Raw genomic sequence first — 26932 nt, 5'->3', positions numbered from 1 at the left:
CTAATGGTGCTAAAGTTGCACGGAGGGTTGTAACTCTTCCAAACCAGGAAGGAGGTCTTGGACTATGATTATAGAGTGGAATAATACTTGTGTGCTCGGAAATTTATGGAGTATTTATCTTGCAAACAGGTTCTCTACGAGAGCTTGGATTTATGCTTATAAGTTGAAAGGAAAAGGTATCTGGATCCTGAAAATTCCATGTGACTGTAGGGATTGTGTGGGGTTAAATGGATCATGGGCTTGGGAATGGGAAGAAGACACATATGGTGGGAGGATCGATTCTTGACATCCTTTCGGGCTTTTGGTGAAGGAATACGGCCCGAGAATTTTCCACCATACTGGACCTTCTACTGTTGCGAAAGTGGCTGATGTTATACGTGCCAATAATTGGGCATGGCCTGCTGTGAGGTCTGATTATATGGCTGATGTTATTAGTGCTGTTTGCAGGACTATTTTTTCGGACTGATCAGCTGAAGAGATAATGTTATATGAAAAGATTGGTTCAGATGGAAAATACTCTGTTCGAAGTGCTTGGGATTTCTCAAGGTTGAAGGGCAGTAAATTAGATTGCATAAGTTGGTCTGGGGACCTCTTCACGTCCCTAGACACAGCTTCATCTCATGGCTTGAAGTGTTAGGACAGATTTTCTACAGATATTAGACAATATCAGCATGGCAGATTGATCGATACAAGCAGTGCTTTGTGCAGTAACAGTGACAAAACCAGGGACCATTTGTGTCTTGAATGTGAATACTCTAAAGTAGTATGGTTTACAGAACTACTAATGTGGCATTAGTAGGAATGTGGATGGCTGGAGGTCTGCGTTTGCATGGGCAGTGCAACGTACAGAAATGTTTTCCATCTGTTATTTTGCGGCTTTCTTGGAATGCAAGTGTTTATGGGATGTGGAAAGAGCGAAACAATAGGGTTCGTGGTAATGGCAGTCGATCTGCAGAGTTTGTGGTTAATTTGGACTGCACAGCTTTTTAGCTGCGGGCTTCATAAGTTACCCAGTTTTGCTGGATGCGGTTGTTTTTTTTTTTCTTTCTTTCTTTTTTGTTCAAACCTCAAGCTTATAATTAACTTATCTCAATTATTATTCTTTTAGGGAAAATTATCACGATATTACAACTTTCATTGAAAAAAAAAAACTAACAATTACATTGTTATTTTCTCCTTGCTAAAAAAAACTAAAATACAAGAAATTATGAAGATATTATTTTTTTTGTTCGAAACTTGTGTCTTAGATTAAAATAACTTTATTTCGATCGATAAAAATATATATTTTTATAAATAAATAAATTAATAAGAAAATGGGAGTTGGAAATGAAAATTTTCACCCTTATTTAATTATTGAGATTCTTATAAATATTTATTTTTATTATTTTAAATTTGTTTATTAAATAATTACATTGTGAATAATAAAAAGATATTTTTTATCAAATAAACAAATGCATAAACAAGGAAGGAAAGAAGACTTTAACTTAATAAATACTTTTTTTTAGAGTTTAAATATTTTAAATTCTCATGAGTATTTATTTTAGTTATTATATAATTAAATAAAAATCAGCTTTGAAAACTACCATGATATCTTGTGTAAAATTTATTTTAATTCAAATTCTCCTTTCAACATTGCCGATTCTTTTTAACCCTAAAAGTCCCAACTCTACACCGAATTCCCTTTCCCCACTCGCCACCCTCCACTTCTCTTCTGTCCCAATACCCACAATTTCACCCCTAATTTTTATCAAACATTACGTTTTGAGTGATTTTGGGCTCTGACATTCATTTATTTTTCAACGTTGAAACTCCTCAAAGTGGTTGGCGAGAATGGAGTTGCACCATTCAATTTTGATTTTTGGATATGTTTTAGAATTTGGATTAGTGTTATGTTCATTATATTTTTTTAAAAAATTTCTTGTCATAATCCAATTTCAGGTCCCTAAAATTTTTTCAACCTTTTATTTTCTTAAAAAATAATCCAAAAACATTATTTAAATCAAAATTTCCATTAAAAAAAAAGATTTTTAGGTCACAAATAAGCAAGAATTCAAGTTGAGCTACTTAGAAATCAACGTGGGCATGCAAGTTGGTGTTTACTTAAAGAAAAATGGAAAAAATAGATTGAAATTGGTCAAGATGGTATAAATTGGATGATTGAGGACCAAAAGAAATAAAGTGGTAATTTTTAGGAGTCCAATTTGGTTAGCTGAGGGCCTAATTGAAGAAAAAAATTGAAGATTGGGGTAAAATTGCATAAACTTGAGGGCCAATGACCTAACTAAAAGAGATAGAAACTTGGAAGGGCTTAATTGAAAGAAAAATCAAGTTTAGAAGTCAAATTGACTAAAATTGAAAGAATTAATAGTCTAGGGATTGGAGTGTAATAGGCATTGAAAGTTGAGGGTCTTAATTGACTGGATCGGGGGGTAAGTAAAAGGAAATCTAAAGTTAAATGGCCAATTGAGGATCAAATTAAACAATTCTGAAACCAATGACCATTTTGTAACAAACGCTGAAGTCTGAATGTTTAATTAAAGAACGCCAAGGGTGTAATTGCAAGAGTTTATGAGGAAAGGGCTCAAGTAAAGGTCAAATTAAAAACTGGTGGAGTTGAGGACTAAAATGAAAATGCATAGAGCCAAACAACATCATTTATTCCTAAATTAGGAACTTTAAATGGGTAAGAGAACGACAAGTCATTTAATATATAAGAGGACGACGTGTCGTCTGAGAACCTAGACTTTAACCTTAAAACTCAAATGACATGTCGTCTAAAAACCCTAAGTAAGAATGACATGTCTTCTAAGGTCTCGATTTGCCCTAATAGTGGTGAACGACATGTAGTTCATTAATAGGGCTTAGAAAACAATGTCATTTTAAAGCTATTATTTATCTTTTTCCCATAGAAATCACAATTTGCCCAATGAGAAGACTTTGACTGGATTAAAAAACAAATTATCACAATTAATTAAAGATATTGGCAGAATAACACAATTAAAAAAATAATTAGTGAAATAGCACCATTTGTATATGTCACGATTGAAAAACAACTTTTATAACTTACCGTTATTCAGAATAGTGACATTCAATAACAAATATTAAATGTGCAGGAAAGATAGAGAGAAAATGAAAGAAGAGAGAAAAAGAAAGAAAAAAAATTTGGAGACATTAGTAACATAAAAAAAATATCGAGGAGATAAATTTAACGACATCAAAAAAAGTGATCAACGGTAACCCGAGTGGGCCACACTTATTGTCCAAAGGGTGAGGGTGGCTCACTTGTGTTTGGAGGCAAGTGTGACCCATTCGGATCACCGTTGGTGACCTTTCATGATGGTATCAACGATATCATAATTGGAGTTTCGGTGTGTCTCCGATATCTTTTTCTTTATTTCCTTTTCTCTCTCATCTCCCTTCTCTCCTGCCCATTTAATATTTTTATTGGATATTGTTATTCTGAATAGCAACAAGCTATAAAAGTCATGTTTTCCAATCACAATATATACAAACTGTGTTTTTTTTGTCAATTATTTTTTTAACCATGTTATTTTGCCTATATTATTTTTTTAAATGTGCTAAAAACCAAGCGGTTTACCAAGCGCTCCAATGAGAACTGGTTATACCGCTATACATGCAAAATGTATTGAAATGGATGAGAAAAAGGTTAAAGCTATCCAAGAATAGCCTACACCTAAATCAATCATTAAGGTTAAAACTTTTCATGGTTTGGCTAGTTTTTATAGACGATTTGTTATAGATTGTAATACTCCTGCCATATCTTTAACTAAAATTATTAGAAAATCAGTAGGTTTTAAATAGGATATTGAACAAGATACTACATTTAAAATTCTTGAATAAAATCTTTGTTCAACACCTTTATTAGTTTTACCTAACTTACAAGAACTTTTAAAATTGAATGTAATACCTCGGGAATAGATATTGAATTTGTTTTAATGCAGGAGAAGCAACCTATTATATATTTTAGCAAAAAACTTAATGGTGTAGCATTGAGCTACTCTATCATATCGCAACGTCATAGGAATCAAACTACTTAGTAAGGAGCCATTCAATTGTTACACCTGGAACCATTCAATTTCCAAATCCTAAATCATTTTATGATCAATTTGGATAGTGATTATGTGATGGAACTCATTCTTATGTTTTTAATCTCTACTTCTATTTTCTCAATTTTAATTAATTATAAAATTTTATTTTTTAGTTTTTCATGTGACGTTTTATTTTCTCTTTTTGAATGTCAAGGAAATTTTAATTAACATATTTAGCGTTTGTGAAGTTAGGTGTAGCTCAATCAATGTTAAAACATCTTCACTTCTCTAACTTGAAGAAAAAAAAATTGATGGATGGAGGGTACAATTTGTTAATGAAACAGGCACTAAAAGGATTTAATTAATCAAATATAATGTAGTTGGACTCAATTACGAAAAGCAACCTAGAATATTTACCTCATGTGCAGTTATTACTTTCACGGTACAACCAGACATGTTGCATTGTGGATTAAAACAATATAATGATAAATTTGTCATTCTCAACAAAAATCAATGGCTTGACTATTAGTGGTATTATGGTTTTTTTTGCAAGGCCCATTGGTTATTGCAAAATTAATTAGGGATAACTTGATTTTTTATATTTTAAAAACATAGTAAATTATCCTTAAAAGAAAATTTTATTTAATTGACAGCTAAAGGCTTTTCTGAATTTTTATTTTTTAAAAGTATAATAAAATGACTAAATTATACTTAGAAGCAAAATAAAATAAAATTGAAGTGGTGTTTAGGGGTTTTTTTTTGTATTTTTCATCATTTGTTTTAGTTATAATTAAGTTGATTAAGGTCAATTTGGTGTTTTAGCAAGTGGGAGACACGTGCAACGTGTAAGGCGTCTTTCGGTGACCAAACGTCCTCTTCTCTCTTCTAGTGTTCAGGCAGATGTATATGATAGCGCAACGGTTAGGCTTCGATAAATTTGTTTTCTTCTCCTCCTTTTTTCTCTCTTCTCTTCTCGGGTTTCGTGTTTTTCCGTTCAAAAATCAAATATGTATTGTCAATTTGTATTTGTATTAATTTTTGTTCTTATTATTTTGATTGCTATTTTTTTTGTTTTTAATGCATTTTGAAATTAATTTTGGTTTTCAATTTCATCCCTCAGAATTTGATTTCATTTAATTTTTTCTATTGATTTTAGTCCTCATTATTTTAATTGTTATTTTTTTTTATCATTTTCTTGATTTATTTTTTTTAATTTTATTCCTTATTTTTTATTTAATTTCTATACTAAATTTAGTCTTCATTATTTTTATTGTTATTTTTTTTTTGTTTTTTAATCCTTTTTATGATTAATTTTAAAAAAAAACAATTATCCCTTGATATTTGAATAATTGAGAATTTTGCTTTATAATTTTTTTTGTCTTTGTTTTTTATAGGGCAATCTTAGTCTCATGACTCGGGTCACGGGTTTAGAAAATTAGCTTGATTTGACTTCGGTCTTTTTTTAAATTAATTTTTTTTTAATTTCATCTTTCAATATTAAGTTAGTGGGTCTTGAGCTTTGTGATTTTTTCTATTTTTTTTCTATGGGGTTATCTCAATCTCATATCATGGGTTATAGATTAGTCAAATTAACCCAGGTTAACTTGAGGTTTTATTTTTTATGTTTTTTTAATTAATTTTTTTAAATTTTATCTTTCATCATTTAGCTTACTTGAAAGTTGACCTTTATTTTTTTATTTAATTTTTTGTATGGAGTTATTCTGGTCTCACGACTGAGGTGCTGTTTGGTAATGCGGTTATACCGGAGATTAAAATAAACCACAGTTTTTATGTGTTTAGTTATTAAAAAAATGAGTTTTATTTTAGTGGGACCCACATTAATTGTGGTTGCACCTGTGGCTGATAAGAAGCTGGAAAATTATGCTTTCCAACAGCAGCTAACCTCATTTTTAAGATCCACTGTGCTAAGAAAAAAAAGCCGGCTCAACTATTCATCTTTTGTCTCTGGAATTGCAAATTCTATATGTTGTAGCTTGTCTTCCCCAAACATTACAAGAGCAGGTAAAAGATGACTTCCTGGAGCTTTTCCCTGACATGATTGTGTATGACCCAGCCGAAGACTTGTTTGAAGATCAAGATAAGGAAGATGACTAGGGGCGGAGCGATCCAGCTCCACGATCTGCTTCACAAGGAATGGTGCCTTTCCTCTCTCAAACTTCAATCATCTGCAACAGCTGGAAGAGGTGGATGCCTATACATGATCGAAAGTTGTAGATGAATTAATCATGGCAGATCACTCGTTCAAGTTTCTTTACAAAAGTGAACAGTGGAGAGTGAATTAATTCACTCTCCACTGTTCACTTTTGTAAAGAAAGGTGGAGCACTGTTTCGGCCGGGTCCTGTGTAAATCTAAATGTATTAAGGGCCCGTTTGTTTGCAGGAAAGTAGTTTTTTTTTGGAAAGTGAATTCCGGGGAAAGTGAATTCCGGGAAAGTAAATTCCGGGAAAGTATTTTCCGATGTTTGGTAGTGTAATGGAAAATAAGTTGGAAAACACTTTCCAGTGTTTGGTTATGTTATGGAAAATGAGCTGGAAAATAACTTATTAATGTTTTATTTTTTCAAGTTTATTAAAATAATAAGGAACAAATCTTACAAATTAAAAAGTTGAATGAGAATGAAATTGAAAAAAAAATATAATTTCATAAATTATCTCAAATAAAATAAATAATAATCAAAATAATAGAGATCAAATCTAAAAAATTAAAAAAAATAAAAGGTGAAGAAATTAAAATAATAATAATTAACATTTCATAAATTATTTCAAATAAAATAAGTAAAAATCAAAAGAATGAGGACCAAATTTGATAGATAAAAAATTTCAATAAAAAAATGATAAGGAAAAAGCAAATAGCAATTATAAAAATAAGGACCAAAATTAATATAAAAATTAAATTTTAAGATATGAAATTGAAAAATAAATATTCAAAACAAATTATATATAGCAATCAAAAGTATGAGGATCAAATTTGATATAATCAGCAAATAATGACATTTCTAAATTTTTCACAACTTCCGGAAAGTGTTTTCCGCCCAAATTTTTCAGGAAAACACTTTCCTGAAAACCAAGCCAAATTTTCCTTTGACTGGAAAGTGTTTTCCGTTGACCAACTTTTTCAATGGCAAACAAACACAGGAAAGTTTGGAAAGTGGTTTCCCGGAAACCACTTTCCGGAAAACAAACACAGCCAAAAAGGAAAACACTTTCCTAGAAATCAAACCAAATTTTTCTTTGACTGGAAAGTGTTTTCCGTTTACTGAAAAGTGTTTCCGTTGACCAGAAAGTGTTTTCCATTGACCGGAAAGTGTTTTCCGTTGACCAACTTTCCTAATGGCAAACAAATACAGGAAAGTTTGGAAAGTGGTTTCCCGGAAAATAAATTCCGGGAAACAAACATGGCCTAAATAGTTCCGATCCAATAAAATAAAATAAAATTATTTTTTTATTTTTAATTATGTTTTATTCAAAAAAACTAGTATTTATCATTATTTAATGTCATTACATAAATTAGAAGGATATCGCATAATGACGTAACATTTACAAAATTTGATGGCAATTTCAATTTTATTCTTGATAATATTTTACCTGATGTTGTTGCACGCTCAATAAATCATGGAAAATATAGTCCTTATTGAATGAATTTTGTACGTTATGGAATTGTAGATAGTTTAATGGAACAATAAAAAATATTTTATATAAAATATTATTTATTTCATGATGTAATAGCAATAGTTTATAATACTTTGAATTAAAAACCATCAATATTAATATATATATTTTTAAAATTATTTTATAACCTCAATTTCAAAAGCATTCTTAACCAAACACATTAAATTACTTTTTGTTCAACCTCAATTTCAACCACAGTTTTAACTAAATATATATTTTTTCAAATCAACCGCAACTAAAAGTACTTTTTATAAAACAATTTTTTTCAAACTACAACCACAACAACTGCCGCAATACCAAACACACCCTAAGTTGTGATTTTAGCATACTGACTCAAGTCAAATATTTTTATTTTTAAAAAAAATTAATTTTTTTTCACTGAATCATTATTGTTGATAATTGAGATTTGAATTTTTTAATTTTTATTTTTATTATATAGTGTTGGCGAACATTTATTTTTATCAATTAGTCATTATTATTTTTTTATTATTGTTAGCTTTTTTATAATTATATTATTAAATTAATCATATAAAATCCATTGATATCAATGTTCTGATCCTAACTTTTTTTAAAAAAATAAATATCATCACCTAAACATTTTTATTTTACATTAGAAAAAGTTTATCCCGAATCATAATCCACCCACTTGTTACCCCACTAATTGGATACAAATCAGAGCAAAGCCCACGGATCCACTGCCTAATGTTAGAGTGTTAACCGGACCGCTCCTTGAAACAGAGAGAGCAGCGGTCTTGGGGGCAACGTCATCTAAATCCGATCAAAGCCACTCTCTTTCTTGACGACGGCAGCAGCCTCTGAATCTCCGACTCCGTCAAAAAGGTCCTCTCTCTCCCTTTCTTTGGTTATTGCTATTATAATTGATTACACCTTTTTTTTTTCAAAAAAAAATAGAAAAAAAATTGCTAAACGAAGTCCAACATGGTGGCTTTCTGATGTAATTGAATGTGAAATCTCTGTTATTCAATTATGTTCTCTCTGGTGGTGAAGCAATTATTTGAAAATCCGTGTTTTGGTCCATGGGTTTCCGTAGAAACCAACAATAAGATTCTTTTTGTTGTTTTGGCTCTTTTGTCTAGGTCTGATGTTTTTGCATTTGTTTATGGTATTATATCAGTCCCAGAAAATGTGCTAGCTTTCAGATCCCTGTAACTTTTCTTGCAGTTCAGACTCCAGACTCCTACAAGATGGTTAATGCCACTAAAGGGTTGTTCATATCCTGGTAAATATCTCATTAGCTTAAAACCTTTTCAGCCCAGGAAATTGTTTACTGGTGAATACATCTCTAGCCATTCACTCTTGGGCTGGTATGTGATTGTCATCAATTTTATAATTTGAAGTCATTCGTTGCTTGTAATGGAATGGCCAAGCAGGTGTATTGCATTTAGATGTGCATATATTTCATGCTCGTGGTGGAGGCTTTTGCTTAGTTTCACCCAAGCTCTTAACTTTGTTACTGAAGGGCTCTTGTCATGTTTATATTGTAGTGACATACCTATGGCACAATTCATCATCAATTTGAATGCTTCACTACCGGCATCACAGAAGTTCATCATTCATATTTTGGACAGCACTCACATGTTTGTCCAACCGCATGTGTCTGATATGATACGAAGTGCAATTTCAGACTTCAGAGAGCAGAATTCCTACGAGAAGCCCTCTTAATTTGCCCATCTGTTCCCTCGTTTATGGTATTTTTATTATAAACACTCGATTAGACCATCATACCCATACTTCAGCTCATCAATATTTCTGTTTGCGTTTCTGTCATTCAATGCAAATCAAAGCTTTCTTGTTAATGGAAAGGAACAAAATATCCTCGGGCAATATCAGATTTAAGTTGGAGTTTACTTGGAAGGGTATGCAGTTGAAACCTGTTTTCCTGTATAGCTCCTGAACTAGCTGGCTGAGCTTGGAAAATGTAGATGGACATGATACTATATATCTATTTTACTGCACCGATTATTTCTTTTTTTTATTTTTGTCAAGCCATAAAATGCTTCTATCTAATCTCGATAACTAATTCAATTCCATTAAGTTTCGTAGGATACTTGTAATCAGCAACCCATTCTCGGCATTTTCTCTTTCCTTTATTAATGATTTGTAATATTTTCATACCGATATTTATTTTCTAATTTGATTTTAAATAAGTCGTAGAAATAATTTAACTCGTGGCCATCATTTGAAAGCAAACTGTGTCTAAGAAGGGTTTTTTTTTTTTTGTCACAGGGTGACTTGTTGGGCTATACAATGGAGGGTAACCCTCCCCCCATTACAGTATAATTATTAACAAAAATATATTTGAGATAAAATACCGTGAATTGCATGGTAGAACATGATGCATTTTTTGCATGTGAAAGTTCATTTTAATTCTTGAAAGTTTTAAATTTTACATATGTGGTCCATGTAGTTTTGGGTATTTATACTTTGGTCCTCAATCTTTATTTATATTATATTTCAATTCATAAGTTTTAAGATAAGAGAGAAAAAATTACCGGAAAAAAAAGTGAAAAGAGAAAGAATTTGTTCGACTATATTTTGATCACAAAAGGAACAATTTTGGTGTTAATAAGTTTATATTAGAGACTAGAGTTCACTGAAGATGATTTTGCCATGTAATCAAATATTGGAAAATAAAGAAAATGGTTTCTAAAAAAGTGTTTTTCTATAAAGTTGATGTCTAAGAAAGGTTTTTTTTTATTATTATTATTAGGTGATTTGATGGGTTATTAGATAGAGGATAACCCTCCCAAATTAAAAAAAAAAAAAAAGATTTGAGACAAAATATTGTGAATTTCTTGGTAGAACACGATGTATTTTTTACATGTGAAAGTTCATTTTAATCCTTGAGATTTTCAACTTTTACATATATGGTCCATATAGTTTTGGGTATTTATATTTCAATCCTTAATCTTTATTTTTATTAAATTTTAGTTTTTGAGTTCTAAGAGATGAGAAAGAAAGTAACCAAAAAAGAAAGAGAAAAGAGAGAATTTGATCGATCATATTTTGACCATAAAAATGAGGATTTTGGTGTTAATGGGTTTGTAATAGAGAGTGTAGTTCAATGAGGATTGTCTTTTTATGTAACCAAATATTGAAAAGTGCATAAAGTGGTTTCTAGAAACAAACGGAGTTGATGTCTAAAAAAGTTTTTTTTTTCACGGAGTGATTTGTTGGGCTATACAATTAAGGGTAACCCTCCCAGATTAAATTATAATTATTAACAAAAACATATTTGAGACAAAATACCATGAGTTGCATGGTAGAAAACAATGTTTTTTTTCCCATGTGAAAGTTCATTTTAATCTCTAAAATTTTCAACTTTTACATATTTGGTCCATATAGTTTTGGGCATTCATGTTTTAGTCCCTTTATTTTTATCATATTTTAAATTTTGAGTTCTAAGAAATGAGAGAGAAAGTAATTGGAAAAGGAATAGAAAAGTGAAAGAATTCGACCAACCATATTTCAGCCACAAAAAGATAATCTTACTATTAATGAGTTTGTATTAGAAAGTAGAGTTCACTAAAGATAGTTTTGTCTTGTAAACAAACTTTGAAAAGTAGAGAAAGTGGTTTACAGGAAAGTGTTTTCTAGAAACAAATAAGGTTGATGTCTAAAAAGGTTATTTTTTTTCCAATAAGGTGATTTATTGGGCTATACAATAGTGGGTAACCCTCCTATATTACATAAGAATTATTAACAAAAATAGATTTGAGATAAAATACTGTAAATTGCATGGTAGAATATGATACATGTTTTGCACATGAAAGTTTATTTTAACCCCTGAAATTTTCAACTTTTACATATATGGTCTATGTAGTTTTGGGTATTTATGTTTCAGTTCTCAATATTTATGTATATCATATTTCAGTTCTTGAATTCTAAGAGATGAGAGAGAAAATCACTAAAAAAAAGATGAGAAAAAGAATTCGACCAACCATATTTCAGTCACAAAAAAAATAATCTTAGCATTAATGGATTTGTATTAGAAAATAGAGTTCACTAAAGATGGTTTTGCCATGTAACCATGTTAAAAAAAAATATTCAAGAACTATAAGGTTTTTATGGATTTTATTTTATTTTTAGTTTTTATAATGATTAGAGGATGTTTTGGGGTTGAAAAATAAGATTCTTGAGGTTTATGTTTTTGGTTTGTTTTCGAGTCAAGAAAAGGTTGAAAAATGAATTATAAAGAGCTAAAAACTAGTCTCCTATTTTTCATAATCAAAGGTGGCCAAAAATTGTTGCAACAAATTATGCAACGTTTGCTGTCAATTTTTTTATTATACTGGGAAGAAAAAAATGTCAAGCACCGGCCTTTTTTAAGCCCATGCTCCTCTAGGCCTTCCGTTTTGAAAGCCAGGCACACAAGCTAGTCTTCTAGGCTTAGAAACACTTTTCTTTTTTAATTTAAAATAAGTTTTTTTAAAATTAATAATTACAGTGTTATCTAAAGAAATCATCTGATTATGTCAAATTTTTAAAAAAAAATTTGAGTTTTTCATGATTATATTTTGCAATAACTTTGTTAATAATTATATGAAAAAATTACCCTTAACATCTTGAGTTTGATCAAAATTATACTCCTATGCTGAGTTTTTAAAAAATACAATTTGTATCATGAATTATTACAAATTTTCAAATTATATAAAAAAACTAAACTACCCTTATATATAATATATCATAAACTCAAACAAAAGATAAATAAAAAGCTTTCCCTCCTCTCTAAACACAGATTCTCTCTTTTTAAACTTATTAGGTAGAACCCTAATCTTTTAATTTTTGTCAATTTATTGGTGAAAGGAAATTGATTCTAAGCAAAAGGAATAAATACTCATTTTCCAAGGAAATTCAAATATTTTCTGGGAAAACCTCTCAATCATCTCTTTGATTCTCCATGTAATCCACCTCTTATCTAGTACTTTTAGAGAAATTCATAAAATCTCACAATACTCAATCGATATCGAAGCACTACCACCTATCTGATGATGATGATTACTGCAATAGCGATGATGCTGGAGTTTCTAAGTAGAATGCCAAGGCCGAGAAGAAAAAAGTGAAGCAGAAGAAGCCTAAGAAACCTAAGGTGACTGCAGCTGAAGTCGTCGTAAGAGGTTTTGTTGTTGTTGGATGTAGAATGGTTTAGTTTTGAGGGATATTGTGGCAGTGTGAGATTGGGGTTTCAATGAATAATAATAGTAATAATCCTGAAAGAAGTATTGGGAACCCACGTTCGTGATATTTATGTAGTTGTGCATTTGGTATATTTTGCACTTCATAGAATATCATGAAGATTCAATCTAATAGAAAGGATGCCAGCAAGTTCGTCATTTCCTTTGTAAAATTTGTCAATTTATTACATTTTGCTCATAAAAGAATGTCAAAATTCATGCAGAGAATAAGATTTTGCACGAGAGAAAGGCCAAGAAGAAGACTTCGTCGTCTAACAATTTGTCTTTAATGAAAGTAATGAGTTGGTTGCTTAATTGTATCTCAAAAGAACTATCTTAAATCAATAATTTAAGTTATTAGATGAGGTTCCAAGATATAATTTGTATTATTTTTTAATACACCACTTCAAGTGAAAGTTCTTTGAACTTGAAACTTGTACAGACCAACATTACCTTGTATTTAATTTTTATCACATAAATAGTGATGATAAGATTCGAAACTAGCCATTTGGTCATTAAAACTCTGATTTCATGTCAAAGAACCATCTTAACTCAATAGTTTAAGCCGTTAGGTGAGGTTCCTGTTAGAAAATTCCAGAAATCAAACACATACAATTTACGTTGTTCGGCAACTTGCCTACTCCACGAAGCTATTGGTTTGTATTAATCAAGCTTAGAAACAATACAAACAACAAAACAAGGAGGAAGAGAAAATTCTTCTATACTCAACTCAACTCTCTCTAACTCTCTCTTTGTGTTTCTCTCTATTTTCGTGTGTCACTTACCTCTCATTAGCACCTTCTATTTATAGCTGATATGGGAGACAATCCTCCCCATTTTAGTTGATTATAACAGTCACTCCTGCCACCGTATTTAATATTCGGCAACCACTCTTAACCTTCACCATGCAGCCATGTTTGACATGGCAGCCAACAATTAGTTTGTGTCTATACATAACAGTTTTAAAATATAATTTATATTATTCTTTAACATGGTATTCGTATAAAAGAATTACTTGGAGCTCATGAACAAAAGTGAGATCTTGAAAATGCACACATTAAATAAGAACTAAAATGGATGAAAAAGTTTTATCACTAAATTAAAACACAAGTTTTTTAAATTTGAGCTCAATGGTATATTAATGGGTGAGCTTCTGGGTTTATGGTTGGAGATGGTGGCGAGGGGAAGGGAAGGTGGTGACTAGGTTTGGTGTTTAGAGAAGAAAGATAGGTGAAAGAAGATGGCTAAGGTTTTGTTTATTCAATAACAAATTTATAATATTTAAGTCTTTTTATTTAATGAAAAAATTATAATATTTAATATAAGAACTTTTTAGTCATTGAATAAAAAATAATAGCAAGCTTGTAAATAATCAAATAATTTGTGTTGATTGTTTTTTGGTGCCCTAGATGTAGAATGTAAACTGTTATGTGCACACCAAAATTTAAAATGCAAACATTAATTTTTCAAAACTTGATAAATAAGTGTAATTTTAATTAAATAATAGGACAGTAGCAATAATTTTAAATGATTATATATGAGCGTAATATGCAATAAGTTGCAGAAAAATTATATGTAAATATTCAATGAGAATAAAATAAATATTTTTTTGTTATTGTTATTTTTTTTATAATGTTCACAAATTAATTATTCTTTTATTTTTTTCATACAACTTCATGAAAATTAAGAAGGCATGAATTTTTTTTGTTTAAAACTTGCTTTCTAGATTATAATAAGTTTTCATTTTAAAAAAAACATACTACTAAAAAGACATATTAAAAAAAATATAATAAGGAAATGAGATTTTTTCGTCAAAAAATAATTTTTTTACTTCTTAATTTAAACTATTGAAATTCTTGCTAATATTTATTTTAATTACATTGGATTTCTATTAAAAATGATATTGTTAATATAAAAAGCTATTTTCATAAATAAAAAAAAGCATAAATAAAAAATAAAGACTTTGACTTAAAAAATACATTTTCTTCTCTAGATTTTAAATCCTTAAAACTCTTATAATTATTTATTTTAATTGTCATAAACTTAATAAAGATTAGCATTGTAATTTACTCTCCAACATTACAGGGCCATAAAATCTAGTGATAACTAAATAAAATGGAATAATAGTAACTCAAATCTGTTTCCGAGAACGAAATTATTGGATGTAACTTAAATTGATTTTTATTTTTTATTTGAAAAGGCATTAATTTAAATATTATTTAATAAAATTGATTTTAGGCTGTCAAGATTATTAAAAAAATACATAAAAAATTAAATTAATATATTTTCAAATTCAAAATCATTTAAAAAACTGACTTTCCACCGCATTTACAAAGACATGGACATTGCTTAAGCCGAACCTCAAAAGATACGGCCAACATTCATTGATGAAACGGTTACAATAGTAGCGGCACCATCCTATCCTAACTTATTCTAAGCACCTAAAATTTCCTCCCAATCCTCGTTCCAAACAGCACTTCATCTTCTTCCTGAAAATGGCATCCTCTCTTAATGCGAACCTCAGTCAGCCTTCTCTCAGGTTCCCTCTTTCTCTGCCTACATAAATATGCAAAGTATGCAACTTCTTTTATCCAATTTAATGTTAGTTTAGCTTTTGGATTTTTCAGTTGCGGAGCCAAACTTTATTCAGGATTGAAGCTTCAATTTCCAAGTTTGCTCCTTTCCTTCACTTTCTGCTCTTAATCTCAAAACCATTTTCCCTTGCCCTTTGTTTTCTAATTCTGTTTTTTTTTTTTTCCTTTTGTTTTAGGTCTGTATGCAACTGGGAGACCTAATTTAACTGCAGAGTTTTATGGAAAGGTTAATAAGAGCCTTCAATGCGGGTAACTAATTTTCAGTTTATTTTTTCAATGACACGATTAGGGGATAAAAAATATTAGCCTGTGATAAACTTTCATACTCTGTAAGTGTTTGTGTTAGTGGGTATGGAATTGGAGATAAATACCACTGATTTGGAGATTCAGTAAAAGATAAAGGAGTAAATTTGACAAACACTTTATTTTGTGTGTATTGTTGGGGTTACTTGCTTGGATTATGAGCTAGGAATCAACATAAAATCTTTTTTAGCTGTTGAATTTCAACTTGATTTCTTATTCATGGGAAAAAGTGATTTTATGGTCGAGACATTGTGTGAAAGCATTCATCATATCATGTTTCTTAGCATCTTTACAAGCGTTCTTCAACTATAGAGAGATTGCATTTAGCTGAAGTTTGAGTTAATTTGTTATATTTTGTTGGTATATAAATAAAGATTAAATGTTTGTTTGTCCTTTTAAATTTTCATGACGTGCAGTTGATCCCTGCTTGATGTTCATCTCCGTGCAACATTTTGTTTTGGTATACATGTTTTATAGATGGTACATTTCTCTGTTGACAGGACTCGTAATCATAAACCAACACGGGCAGCAGTTAAAATGATGCCTATAGGGACTCCCAGGGTGCCCTATAGAACTCCTGGGGAGGGAACCTGGCAATGGGTTGATATATGGAATGCCCTAGTAAGTGGAGCACTATAGGGACCTTGTAGCTTTTATTTATTTACTTTATACAGGTTTAAAACTGACCAAATTCATTGGTTTCAGTATCGAGAGCGTATTCTCTTCATTGGACAAAATATAGACGAAGAGTTTAGCAACCAAATATTGGCCACAATGTTATACCTTGACACAATTGATGATTCCAAAAGGATGTATTTATATATCAATGGTCCTGGTGGAGATGTAAGTCCTTTGCTTAGCAATTCCTCCTCGAAAAAATATGAAGTATCTGCTCTTTTGTATTCTTATTGCCTCTATTATTGTGCTCTTTTTCTGAAAAGCTTCTTATTTGCAGCTTACTCCAAGCTTGGCCATATATGACACTATGCAGAGCTTGAAGAGTCCTGTTGGTACCCACTGTGTGGGATTTGCCTATAACCTAGCAGGCTTTCTTCTTACAGCTGGGGAAAAGGTAATATTTTCACTATTGGAATCTGTATTGATGAAAGTTTTCCTACCAGTACCTAGGGATGTTTTGTTATTGATTTGGGGGGAACATCTCGTAAAGGCGTCTCAAAAAAAAATTAATTTAAGGCATCATAGGGATTTGGGAAATTTTTTGTGCTTCAGTTTTTGAGGGGTGTTAGAGACCAAGACCACCCCTAAATTCACCCCTGCTATTACCCATCTGGTCATTGTGAAGTCAAGACAGCTCAAATGTGGTATAGTTTGGGGGAGTGACTCCTATAACTTATGAATTTGCGAGGTTCGACAGAATAGCAGCAAATATCTTTACTGTCCACACTAAATTTTAGCTTTATCATATGTTCGTATATTTTTGTCTATGAAAAGGCCTGATCGAATTTGTGTAGGGTTTATCAACTCAGGGATATTAAGCTATGCCCCTTCAATTATACTCTTTACAATTCAGCAGCTTCATGTCATTCTTATGGTGTACTTTGTATGATTCTTTTTCTGTATCAAAGGGAAATCGCTCTGCAATGCCTCTTTCAAGAATTGCTCTACAATCACCAGCTGGGGCTGCTCGGGGTCAGGTATGAATGTCATCTCTCATTAAAAGTTGTTCTAGATATTATCCATATGTAATTTATTGTACATGTTTGGGATGATATGAAACATGTGACATTTTTCTCACAGGCTGATGACATTTGTAATGAAGCAAATGAGCTTCTTAGAATCAGGGACTATCTTTACAATGAGTTATCTAAGAAAACAGGACAGCCTTTTGAAAAGGTTAGTTTTTGATTTCCTAGTATTTTATTGGTTGATTCATTCTGTGAACTTGATTTATTGTTAGATATGCTATTGGCCACAACCTAGATTGAAATACTAGCTGAACAAAGATGTGCATATAAATTTCCCCTCAAAAAGTTTATTGTGATACTTTTTGCACTAAATAATGTGGCACATCTTAATCTTCTCATCTTACAGTCTATTTTCCCATCATTTCTTTGAACTTGCATTTTTGGGATGCTTGTTACTCTGTCATATGGTCTGATTCGCTTAAAAACATGTTTTACTACTGAATGTAGATTAGCAAAGACTTGAGCAGAATGAAGCGCTTTGAAGCCCAAGATGCCCTTGAGTATGGTCTCATTGATCGCATAATCAGGCCACCCCGAATAGATGATGATGTAGGTCCCAGTGATGCATCAGCAGGTCTTGGTTAGTGTATATGATGGTTGTTATTAGCCGATGGGCATTATAAACTACCAAAATTTTCTGTCTGCTTGTACAACTAGCTATTTAATTCAGAATTGTTTGAATTTACTAGCACCTTAGACACAGCTTTTTGAAGGCATAAAAATGTCCAAATTGGTTATGCAATTAAAATGTTTGCAATTGCGCCCCCGTCATACTATGAAGGAAGAGGTCTGACAGGTTTGATTTCTAGTTCTACATGCTTCATTTTCAGCTCTCTCAGTCAATTTTCTAAAAAACATGCTCAGCCTAAGAAAATGTATGCATATTGCATGATGAGGAATGCCCGTGTCTCTCTCCTTGTGGTTATTACCAAATGTATTTTTGTGACGTTCGCTTTGGCGTGTATTATTGCCATGGCATACTTGAGGTTAAAACGCAATCGAAGCATCCCTCTTGATCAGGTTTCGTGTAGCTTAGAATCTTTACCTTGAGAGTTCCGTGAACTAAATATAATAAAAGTATTCTACCCTCATCAAGGATTCGTGAAGCGAGTTGAGTAGCAGATTGTCCTACACATTTGTTTCATTTGACCAGGTCGTTGGCACATCATGAAGCAATTGGAAAAAATCTCCCCTCGATGTTTGCTTGATTTTTTGCATTAATTTTTATGGCTTTTGTGAAATATCTCTGAAAATGTTGAAAACGAGTAAAAAAAAGTCGAGGGTTGAAGAAAATTAGTTTATTGTGGATGTAGATGAGCTGTTTAAGATCATTGAGTAAATTGGAAAAAAAAATTGGCAACCAAAGTGCGAAAATTTTGAAAGGGAGAAAAAAAGAAAAAACAGATCACCGAGTAAATCCACAATGATCTATGTTTTCCTCCACAATGCAGACAGTTTCTAACACCCTTTAGATATCTTCGTGATGTCAACACTTTTTTTTAATAAAGATATTGTTGAATGGACTTAGATTAGATTTTTTTTCTAGATAATCTTTAAAATATATTGTTTTACATCAATTTGACGACGCATTTAAAATATTATATATATATATATATATATATATATAAATTGGTTTGGAACTGTACAAAAACACACATTTGAACTGTGGCCACGAGGCTACTTGGTAGAAATTAAAAAAAAAAAAAATCAATGAAAGCACAATCAATAAAAGAATAAAAAGATTTGAAAGTGCCATTACAATTATTTCCAATATTGCTTCCAGTAAAGCACCATTAAGTGCCTTTCAAAAGAGTAGATGAAATGTTAGCAATAACAATAATTTCCAATCCGAAGAAAGGCAACTCAAGGGGAGGGATAAATATTACATCAGCTATTTTACATGACACAACAGCAACAGGAGCCTACCTAATCAGCTAACTAAAATTCTACCTGAAAAAGAAAATAGGTAAAATCGACATGCCAGTACTGATAAAACTTTGATAAGATTACAGATAAAACAAACACAGGAGGAAGGTGTGAAGGTGAGTTTCTAGGATCCGAGGTTGAATGCCATTGTTGTCAGTGACAAACCTTTTGATGTACCAGTGAGGTGAACCCTATTGCCCTGCTGGCAAAGTTACATTAATGTCAGCCGGCTTGTTCCTTGAATCAGGAGGCAAAGGAGACCAGCTATCTCCACGAAACGAGGAAGACGAGAAGTTGGTTTTAGGATCAGCACTAGATATAGGAATGGCTGCAGTCAGCACGACACCTGATAACGAATCATGCTTCTGTTTCTTTGGCTTCTGCTCATGCTGGTTCCCAGCCAGAAAACTGCCTACTACAACCTAATCAATTAACAAGAAAAAAGACAGCACGTGTCATGAACCCTGTCCAAAAACCATCAATGACGATCATTACTTCTTACACAGGTTTAGCACCACAGTTTACAGTGCACTGGGATCAAGGAGAAAGAGACAGGAAAACAGTGAAATTTGACAAGCCAAACCTGTACAGGACTTGCAGCTACCAGCAGACCGGCAACTCCACCACCTACAACTCGTCCATCTGGACTAGCTAATGAAACGCTCATCCCACCAGATCTGCTTCTTGTTCCTCCAGTTTCAGTGGGCATAAATGAACCAGATAAAGACAATATCTCAAAGCGACCCTGGAAGAAAACAAGGAAAAGCTAGGATTTCAGCCAATAACAAATTGATATTGCAAATTACGAAGTACAAGCAACATGAGGTGATAGAATGAGATAGTTGACCAAAAGTCCTAAAGTGTTTTTTCAAATCCAATATTGAATTGGTGAGGAAAGGCAGTTTACAAGTTTAAAGGGCACCAGTAAGAGGAGCAAAATAGAACAAGATCCATTTTACAAATGTAATGTTTTAGATGAATAGCCAGCACCAGAACCCAAGGATAAAAGGCAGGAGAAAGGATGAAAAGAACAAGGACATGCATGTAACACATCACCAACCACGAGCATTTGTTCCTTTTCCATTCTATAAAGAGTTGAAAGAAAAGGTTTCGTGATTAGGATTGCCAGTAACTCTTAAGGTAGAATTGCTATCACTAACTTTCATGCAGAAGTGCAACTTTACAGTAAAGACAGACAGTTGTTTCAGAGAACTAAAAGCTGAGGCTCCAAACACTCATCCATGCACATTGCGCCATCAAAGAAAGAATGAGCAGGGTTGCAGATACCAATTTGAATGAAAAACCCAAATGAGAATTTTTTAAAGTGAATTTATTATCCCTGGATACAGCCAAGAGATGAACTGATATTGTGGACTACAAATTCCCATGCGCAGAGGAAAAATGATGGAAAACAACACAAAATGAAATGGAATGGCTTGACCTTAAGCATATCAAAGGGAGATGTAAATCATTTAGCATGAATTAGAATCAAGCATAAACAAAACATGATAATTCATAACAGCTTAACTAGATGACAAAATCATTGTACATGAGGAAGGACAAAATGCCTCACCTCATATGTTAATGTGCCCCCAGAAGAATCAGGCTGGCGAAGCGTAACACTAGAGATCACACCATTAGCTGAGAGGATGCATATAGCTCGAGGCCCTTGTTGAGAAAATGATATGACCTTCATTGTGACGTCCTAAACAACCAAAATGATAATTCTCTTTACATAAGTCAACACAGTCTTAAAACCTAGGAAAACATATAATTCAATATCAGAAGTTATGAAAAAACCCTTGATTTTGCAACTTCCAGGATAATTCACAAAGTATGAGGGAATCTTACACAAATCAAAGTTTTTAATTTTTATGCCTTGTCTATTTTGGAAATATATGCAAATCCTGATCAATTTTGGAAATATATGCATATCCTGATCACTGTTCACAGTTGCTCAAATCCCAACCACTTTTTTCAAACACAAGTCATATTATGTGTGCATTTATACTAACAAATGACAAAACGAAAATCACAATGTCAATACAGGGCATAAATACAAAACTACACTGGCTATGTTCAATATATACCTCGCCTGCATTGACCGTGATGATATGGGGAGTAAAATTAGCACCTACAGAGCATGCAACCCATTCACCTAGAAGAACAAATTACCACAGCATCAGTAACCAAGACATGGGAATTCTCATTCTGCAACAAATTCTCAATTCACAGGGCTTCAAGCAACAAAAATACACCTCAAAGGTAATAGGAAAATCAATGCAGAAATTTTCAGAAATTTAAATTCAGAAATTCTTACTTTAATAGAAAATCAGGTAAGACATCATATTTGGGGTGGCCTCTTGGGCAATAGGAGACCCAATTGATGTGGCATAGAATACATGAAACCTTATGGTGGCATGGCCAAAGAAAAACAATTCCCATTGCCTTCTAAGGCAGCATTATCAATAAAAGTATGACATGCCTGCAGCCCATCAAGAACTTACAAAATTGCATGATCAAAGAAAAGTCCCATGCATCAATGGCTGGTATGAATTGAGTACCAGTATAAAGATATTTGGGGATCCTTCAATCTCCAGGTGGAAGTTCTCTGTAATGGTATTTAAAGGCTCCTCAACCGGTGGGGCATGGATGTACGTAACTAACTCAAACAACAAGGAGAAAACTTCCAAGCCATCTCATAGCAAAAGAAGAGCCTCTCCAAGTACAGAATCTCCCCATTTAAGAGAAGAGCTTAATGACCCAATTTCTAGATAATTATGGAAAGCTATTATCATGCTCCAAGCAAATGCAACAATCCTTCGAGTGGTGCAAAACCAATGTACCATGTAAGCCACTAGATTACTCATAGGCGGGAATCTCCACTTATGGATCAGATTCAACACTGCAACCTAAAAACAGAAAGAAAGAAGGAAATTGAAGCACTGTTGCTATTGGGGTGGCAAGATAATCGCTAAGAGCTTGGGCTGCCTAGTAGAGGTGGTCTAAGAGTTCAAACTCATGAATTTTGTATGTGGAATAATCAAATACCAGGTAAAATGAGGAGGAATTATAGTAAACGAATAATTTCAAGCAAACCCTTTTCACTTGATAAATAATATTCAGCAAACCGTGAAAAAAGGAACTGACTTTGCCTAAAATACACTGCCAATGGCTTGTTGGAAATTGATGGTACTCCATTCTACTGATGGCCTGTTAAAAATTGAGGGCAGTGCATTTTATGGTCTCTGCTGCAATTTGCCAAAAGTTCTAAATAAGGCAGCAACCATGAAGATAGTTACATAGCTAAATGGAGAACTACAAAATAATTACTCCCATCTTTTCATATAATCTAGAAAATTTTATTTTAGTAAGCAACCGAGATGCCCAACTCAACCAGAGATGGTAGAGATGAGAAGTCAAAACTCGCAACTCTCTGACTAGATTGTACATGCTATGGCATTTACTAGTCACAGTTGACCAAAATTCTTATCTTTCGTATGATCATGTAGGAAACTTGAGAACTGCTCGGGGGGGAAAGCCAACTTCAGCAAGTGAGACGCAGCCCACGAAGACTAAAGAGGGCAAGTTCGGCAACTAAGACAGGTCAAAACAATAGATCCAGATATTCTTACATCCGACCCACTTGGCATGAAATGATCACACAAGGTAAGAATCTAAAAGATAACCACAAAAACATCCCCGGTAGATAATATCGTAAACAGAACCAGTCATAAATACGATCAAAACATGGTAACCAAAAAACTCCCTCCTTTCTTTTGGAAGCAAAGCGATGACACCTCTCTCTATTCCAATTCTGTTAACCATACGAAACACAGCAGCAGACCTTTTACCAGGTAACCAACAACAGTACCTTCCACAAATTCTTTCCCCAAAAAAGGGAACACAAGCGCCAAAATACACCCTCGTAACAGCAAGATTCCCTCGTTACCACACCGACTTACATACCCTCACCTCACTACTCTCTTTCCAAACCCACTACACACACAAACACACATATCAAGATCTCAACTGAAGCATCATTTCACAGGCCCCACTTTCACAGAACCCTTACTAATAACCACCCAAATTTCTCTTACATTAAAACAGAAGACTGATATAAACATCAAAGATCCAAACTTTAAACCTAAAACAAGCACAAAAACCACTTAAGCTCAAATATCAAATTTCTCACCAAGATCCAAACTTCAACCACAAAACAAGCACAAAACACTTCAGCTCAAAAGGAATCCATAAAATAGATAAATTTATCCATTCGTTACCTAAATTCTCCAGCTCATACTTGGCTTTGCTCACTGGCTTTATTTTCTTTTGTTTCCCAGCTGAGAAATCAATCACCGGTGGAAGCGGCGCCGGAGCCGCCGACGAAATCGGCTTCGGAGACAAGGTCACGGTGACACTCCCGTCCGGACCATACTTTCTAGGCCTCCCTCTCTTCTTCTTCACTGGCATAGACCCCGCCGCGGGCGGCGGGTGGGGCGGTGGAGCTTGCGGTGGAGCTTGCGGCGGAGCTTGCGGCGCGGATCCAGGTGTTGAATTTGGGTTGTTGTCGGACCTGGGAGCGATTTGGTAATCTGAGGGAGCACCGGATCCCACCACTGTAACCCCACCACCACCACTGGTACTATTTACAGTTGTTTCCATTCTTAAACCCTTCAAAAGATTTTTTTTTAATTATTTTTTTGGACAAGTTTTCCTAAAAACCCATTTTGATTTTGAGCTCAAATCATCTCCAAATATTAAAAAGTCTCGATTTTTCTTGAAAATTAAACCTAAAAAATTCCAACTTTTTTAGAGGAAAAAAAAAACTCAAAAATATAAAACCCAGAAAGGAACAAAAAAATGGAAGAAAAGCTGGGGATGAGCTAGAAGAGAGAGCTTTATACAGGTAGATTTTAATCTTAAAAAAGAAACAAAAAAAGAAAAACTTGAGATTTTTTTAGCTTAATTTTTGAGATTAGAGAGCTCCAAGTTAAGCAGAAACAGAACTTAACCGGGGTTTTAAGGAAAAAAGCAAAAAGGAAAAGAAAATTTGTGTTTTTATTTTTTATTTTTTTGTAGAGTAAAGAGAGTGATGAGAGCAGAAAGGAAGATTGGATTTAAACTGTGAGAGTGAATTTAGATTTTTTTTGAATTAGTGGGGTGGTTTGAATTGGAAAATGGTTTTTTTTTTTTTTCTGCGATAAAAATAATACGAAAGTTTGTTTTGGTTTTTAGTTGTTGTTGAGCTAATTTAGTTCCTAACTTCCCAAAGTCTGTCCGAAATGGGATTAAGAAAACAACAATAATAATAATAATAATAATAATGGCAAATCGAAAATATTTAATAATAATAAAAAGCTGGCATTGATGAATATATGTGTGTGATGATTATTGGAGATTTGTATTTCATGTTATATATATTATAAAGATATTGATGTTATGGTTGGAATCTTGTGGGAAATTAAATAAATTAAATAAAGTTGAAAGTGGGAGGGGTTTTCTTTTCTCTCTCTCTCTCTTCTTTTTCAAATTTTTTTCTTTTTTTAATTCTTGATAGGGAAAGTGACAAAAGATGATATTATTGCCATCATTTTAATTACAGTTTTCTTTTCTCTTTTTAATTTTTGAGTGAATGGCAAGTAAAATTAAGCTGTCAAGAGAAGAAGAAAAAAATGTCTGGAAAAGGGAAAAGAGGAGAGTGGTTTAAGGGCAAGCATGCCCCTTTTTATGGGGCCTGAATCCTGATAAGCTTCTATCTGTTGCAAGCAAAACCCACAAATCCATGGTGGTGTACAGTGCTGTAGATGGATAGCCCCTTGTGCATTTCATGCTTGTATTTTTGTTTATTTTTTCTCAAATTCTGGTTCTATTTAGAACAGGGGTTAGTGAAGAAAGAGCTTGCAAAGCAACAAAAGATAGTACAGCGATGCAATCCTCTGCTTATGCAAAATGGATTTCATTCTCTTGTATTGTTCCCTTGGCTTGTCAATGATGCAGTGATGAAAAAGATTGAGATGATGAAAGCTGTTCTCGTGTTTCTTATACTGTGCAGGGAGCGAAGATGGATTTTCTACTGCAAACTTACTAGCTTTACATGATCTGAATCAAGGGTTTACTGGACTCACAAATAGATTGATTAGGATTTTGACTCGAATGGAATCCATTCAAGTTTTAATGGAAAATAATACCCTTCAGTTTTTTATATTAACCTGGTTATATTAAAGATAGTTGTGGTAGCCCCGATTTTTTTTAAAGTATTTTTTTGTTTTAAAAATTTATTAAAATTATATTTATTTTATTTTTTATACTAGTGTATTTAAACGATTCAAAATTATAAAAAAAAATAAAAATAATTATTACTATAATACCAAACACACGTATCTTCTTCCTCTCCGTTAACTGTTGCCATATTTGTTTCATATTTTCATACGGAAAAAAAATCCATAATTGCTGCATGCATCCTTCTGTCAAAAACTCGTCGCCTTCAGGTAAAATTACTGGCCACGTTATTTCTCTTTATTGCCAAACAGCGATTATTTTTTAAGTGTTTACTAATATTTGAAAAAAGAATATTATAGAGATAAGAAAAATAGAGGGGAGATCAGATCATAATATCAGCACAATCCCCTTTCATGGGACCACGAGATTTGACCTTTAAAAATGCTGTTAACGACAGCTTTAATATTCACAAACAAGACTATAAAGCATCTTTTTCTGAACTAGGGTTAGATTATCAATTACCAAGAACAAGAAAAATAAATAAACTAACAAAGGTTTAGATAAGAACCAGTTAATTATTAAATTGCTCGAGCATTTGAATACATACGGTGATGACCTCGATGCATATTAACTTCCACGACTTTCTTTTTTGTAACTTCTTTTCGCATGCCCTGTGTATTAATATTTTAATTGTTGGTCGGTAATCAGACCTAACTTTTGCATTAATTTAAGTGATGGGATAGAGAAAACTTGATTTAACAATTAAGAAATATCAGAAATTCATATAAATAAATTTCCACTTGAAGTTAGTGGTGCTTGTATTGCACGTCCATGTCAAAAAAACAAAAAAAAAATTGGAATCTCGAAGGAGATGGAACGTTACAAATTAATCTCGTTTTCATAAAAAGAAAAATAACTTGTTTATGCCTTCCTGCACTTGGTACGTAATTATAAACAAGAATTTGTATTATCTTACTTGCCGGCCCTCCATGTAATGGTGGTCATCGGCTTGACAGTGTCACAACTTTTGGGAAAAAATACTCACTGGCAATATATATATATAGACTATATAGTTAGTTAGTTAGTTAGTTAGTTAGTTAAATCAAACCTAGTTACACTTGACATCGTTGCCATGTTTAGACAAGCTTGTGTTTTGGAAGTGTAGTCAATGTAAGTTGAAATAACAGTCAAATGGGGTGTTGCTATCTAGGTTGGATCTTGATGAAAATGTGTCTTGACTCTAGTTT

At 32.6% G+C, this 26932-nt stretch overlaps 3 protein-coding genes and 1 long non-coding RNA gene across 6 annotated transcripts; 3 read left to right on the top strand and 1 right to left on the bottom strand.

The window, feature by feature from the left end:
* The first annotated feature begins 8365 nt into the window (after positions 1 to 8365).
* LOC18094417 (general transcription and DNA repair factor IIH subunit TFB5) lies at positions 8366 to 9735 on the top strand. Of its 3 annotated transcripts, none has more exons than XM_006368660.3 (3): positions 8366 to 8579; positions 8875 to 8979; positions 9245 to 9735. In XM_006368660.3, the coding sequence occupies exons 2-3, from the start codon at positions 8945 to 8947 to the stop codon at positions 9420 to 9422; spliced, it is 213 nt and encodes a 70-aa protein (XP_006368722.1). In that variant the 5' UTR covers positions 8366 to 8579; positions 8875 to 8944; the 3' UTR covers positions 9423 to 9735. The 3 variants fall into 3 exon arrangements, with proteins under 3 accessions (XP_006368722.1, XP_006368720.1, XP_006368721.1); XM_006368658.3 differs by having other exon boundaries at positions 8367 to 8579; positions 8927 to 8979; XM_006368659.3 differs by having other exon boundaries at positions 8375 to 8579; positions 8922 to 8979.
* A 5574-nt stretch (positions 9736 to 15309) lies between these two features.
* On the top strand, positions 15310 to 18345 carry LOC18094418 (ATP-dependent Clp protease proteolytic subunit-related protein 2, chloroplastic). The gene is made up of 9 exons (XM_006368661.3): positions 15310 to 15473; positions 15562 to 15605; positions 15705 to 15777; positions 16332 to 16452; positions 16537 to 16674; positions 16787 to 16903; positions 17418 to 17486; positions 17590 to 17685; positions 17985 to 18345. The coding sequence occupies exons 1-9, from the start codon at positions 15430 to 15432 to the stop codon at positions 18120 to 18122; spliced, it is 840 nt and encodes a 279-aa protein (XP_006368723.2). The 5' UTR covers positions 15310 to 15429; the 3' UTR covers positions 18123 to 18345.
* An 899-nt stretch (positions 18346 to 19244) lies between these two features.
* Positions 19245 to 25342, bottom strand: LOC18094419 (AT-hook motif nuclear-localized protein 1). The gene is made up of 5 exons (XM_024586514.2): positions 23747 to 25342; positions 21554 to 21621; positions 21037 to 21168; positions 20047 to 20208; positions 19245 to 19885 (listed from the first exon to the last, which is right to left on the bottom strand). The coding sequence occupies exons 1-5, from the start codon at positions 24126 to 24128 to the stop codon at positions 19655 to 19657; spliced, it is 975 nt and encodes a 324-aa protein (XP_024442282.2). The 5' UTR covers positions 24129 to 25342; the 3' UTR covers positions 19245 to 19654.
* LOC112324336 (uncharacterized) lies at positions 23961 to 25668 on the top strand. The gene is made up of 2 exons (XR_008060109.1): positions 23961 to 24105; positions 25341 to 25668. It is a non-coding gene; the product is annotated as an uncharacterized LOC112324336 (long non-coding RNA).
* The last annotated feature ends 1264 nt before the right edge of the window (positions 25669 to 26932 follow it).

The sequence above is a fragment of the Populus trichocarpa genome, chromosome 1, assembly GCF_000002775.5.
Source record: "Populus trichocarpa isolate Nisqually-1 chromosome 1, P.trichocarpa_v4.1, whole genome shotgun sequence".
NCBI lineage: Eukaryota > Viridiplantae > Streptophyta > Magnoliopsida > Malpighiales > Salicaceae > Populus > Populus trichocarpa.
The sequence above is the reverse complement of the archived record's forward strand: the minus strand, read 5'-3'. Positions and strand labels throughout refer to the sequence as shown.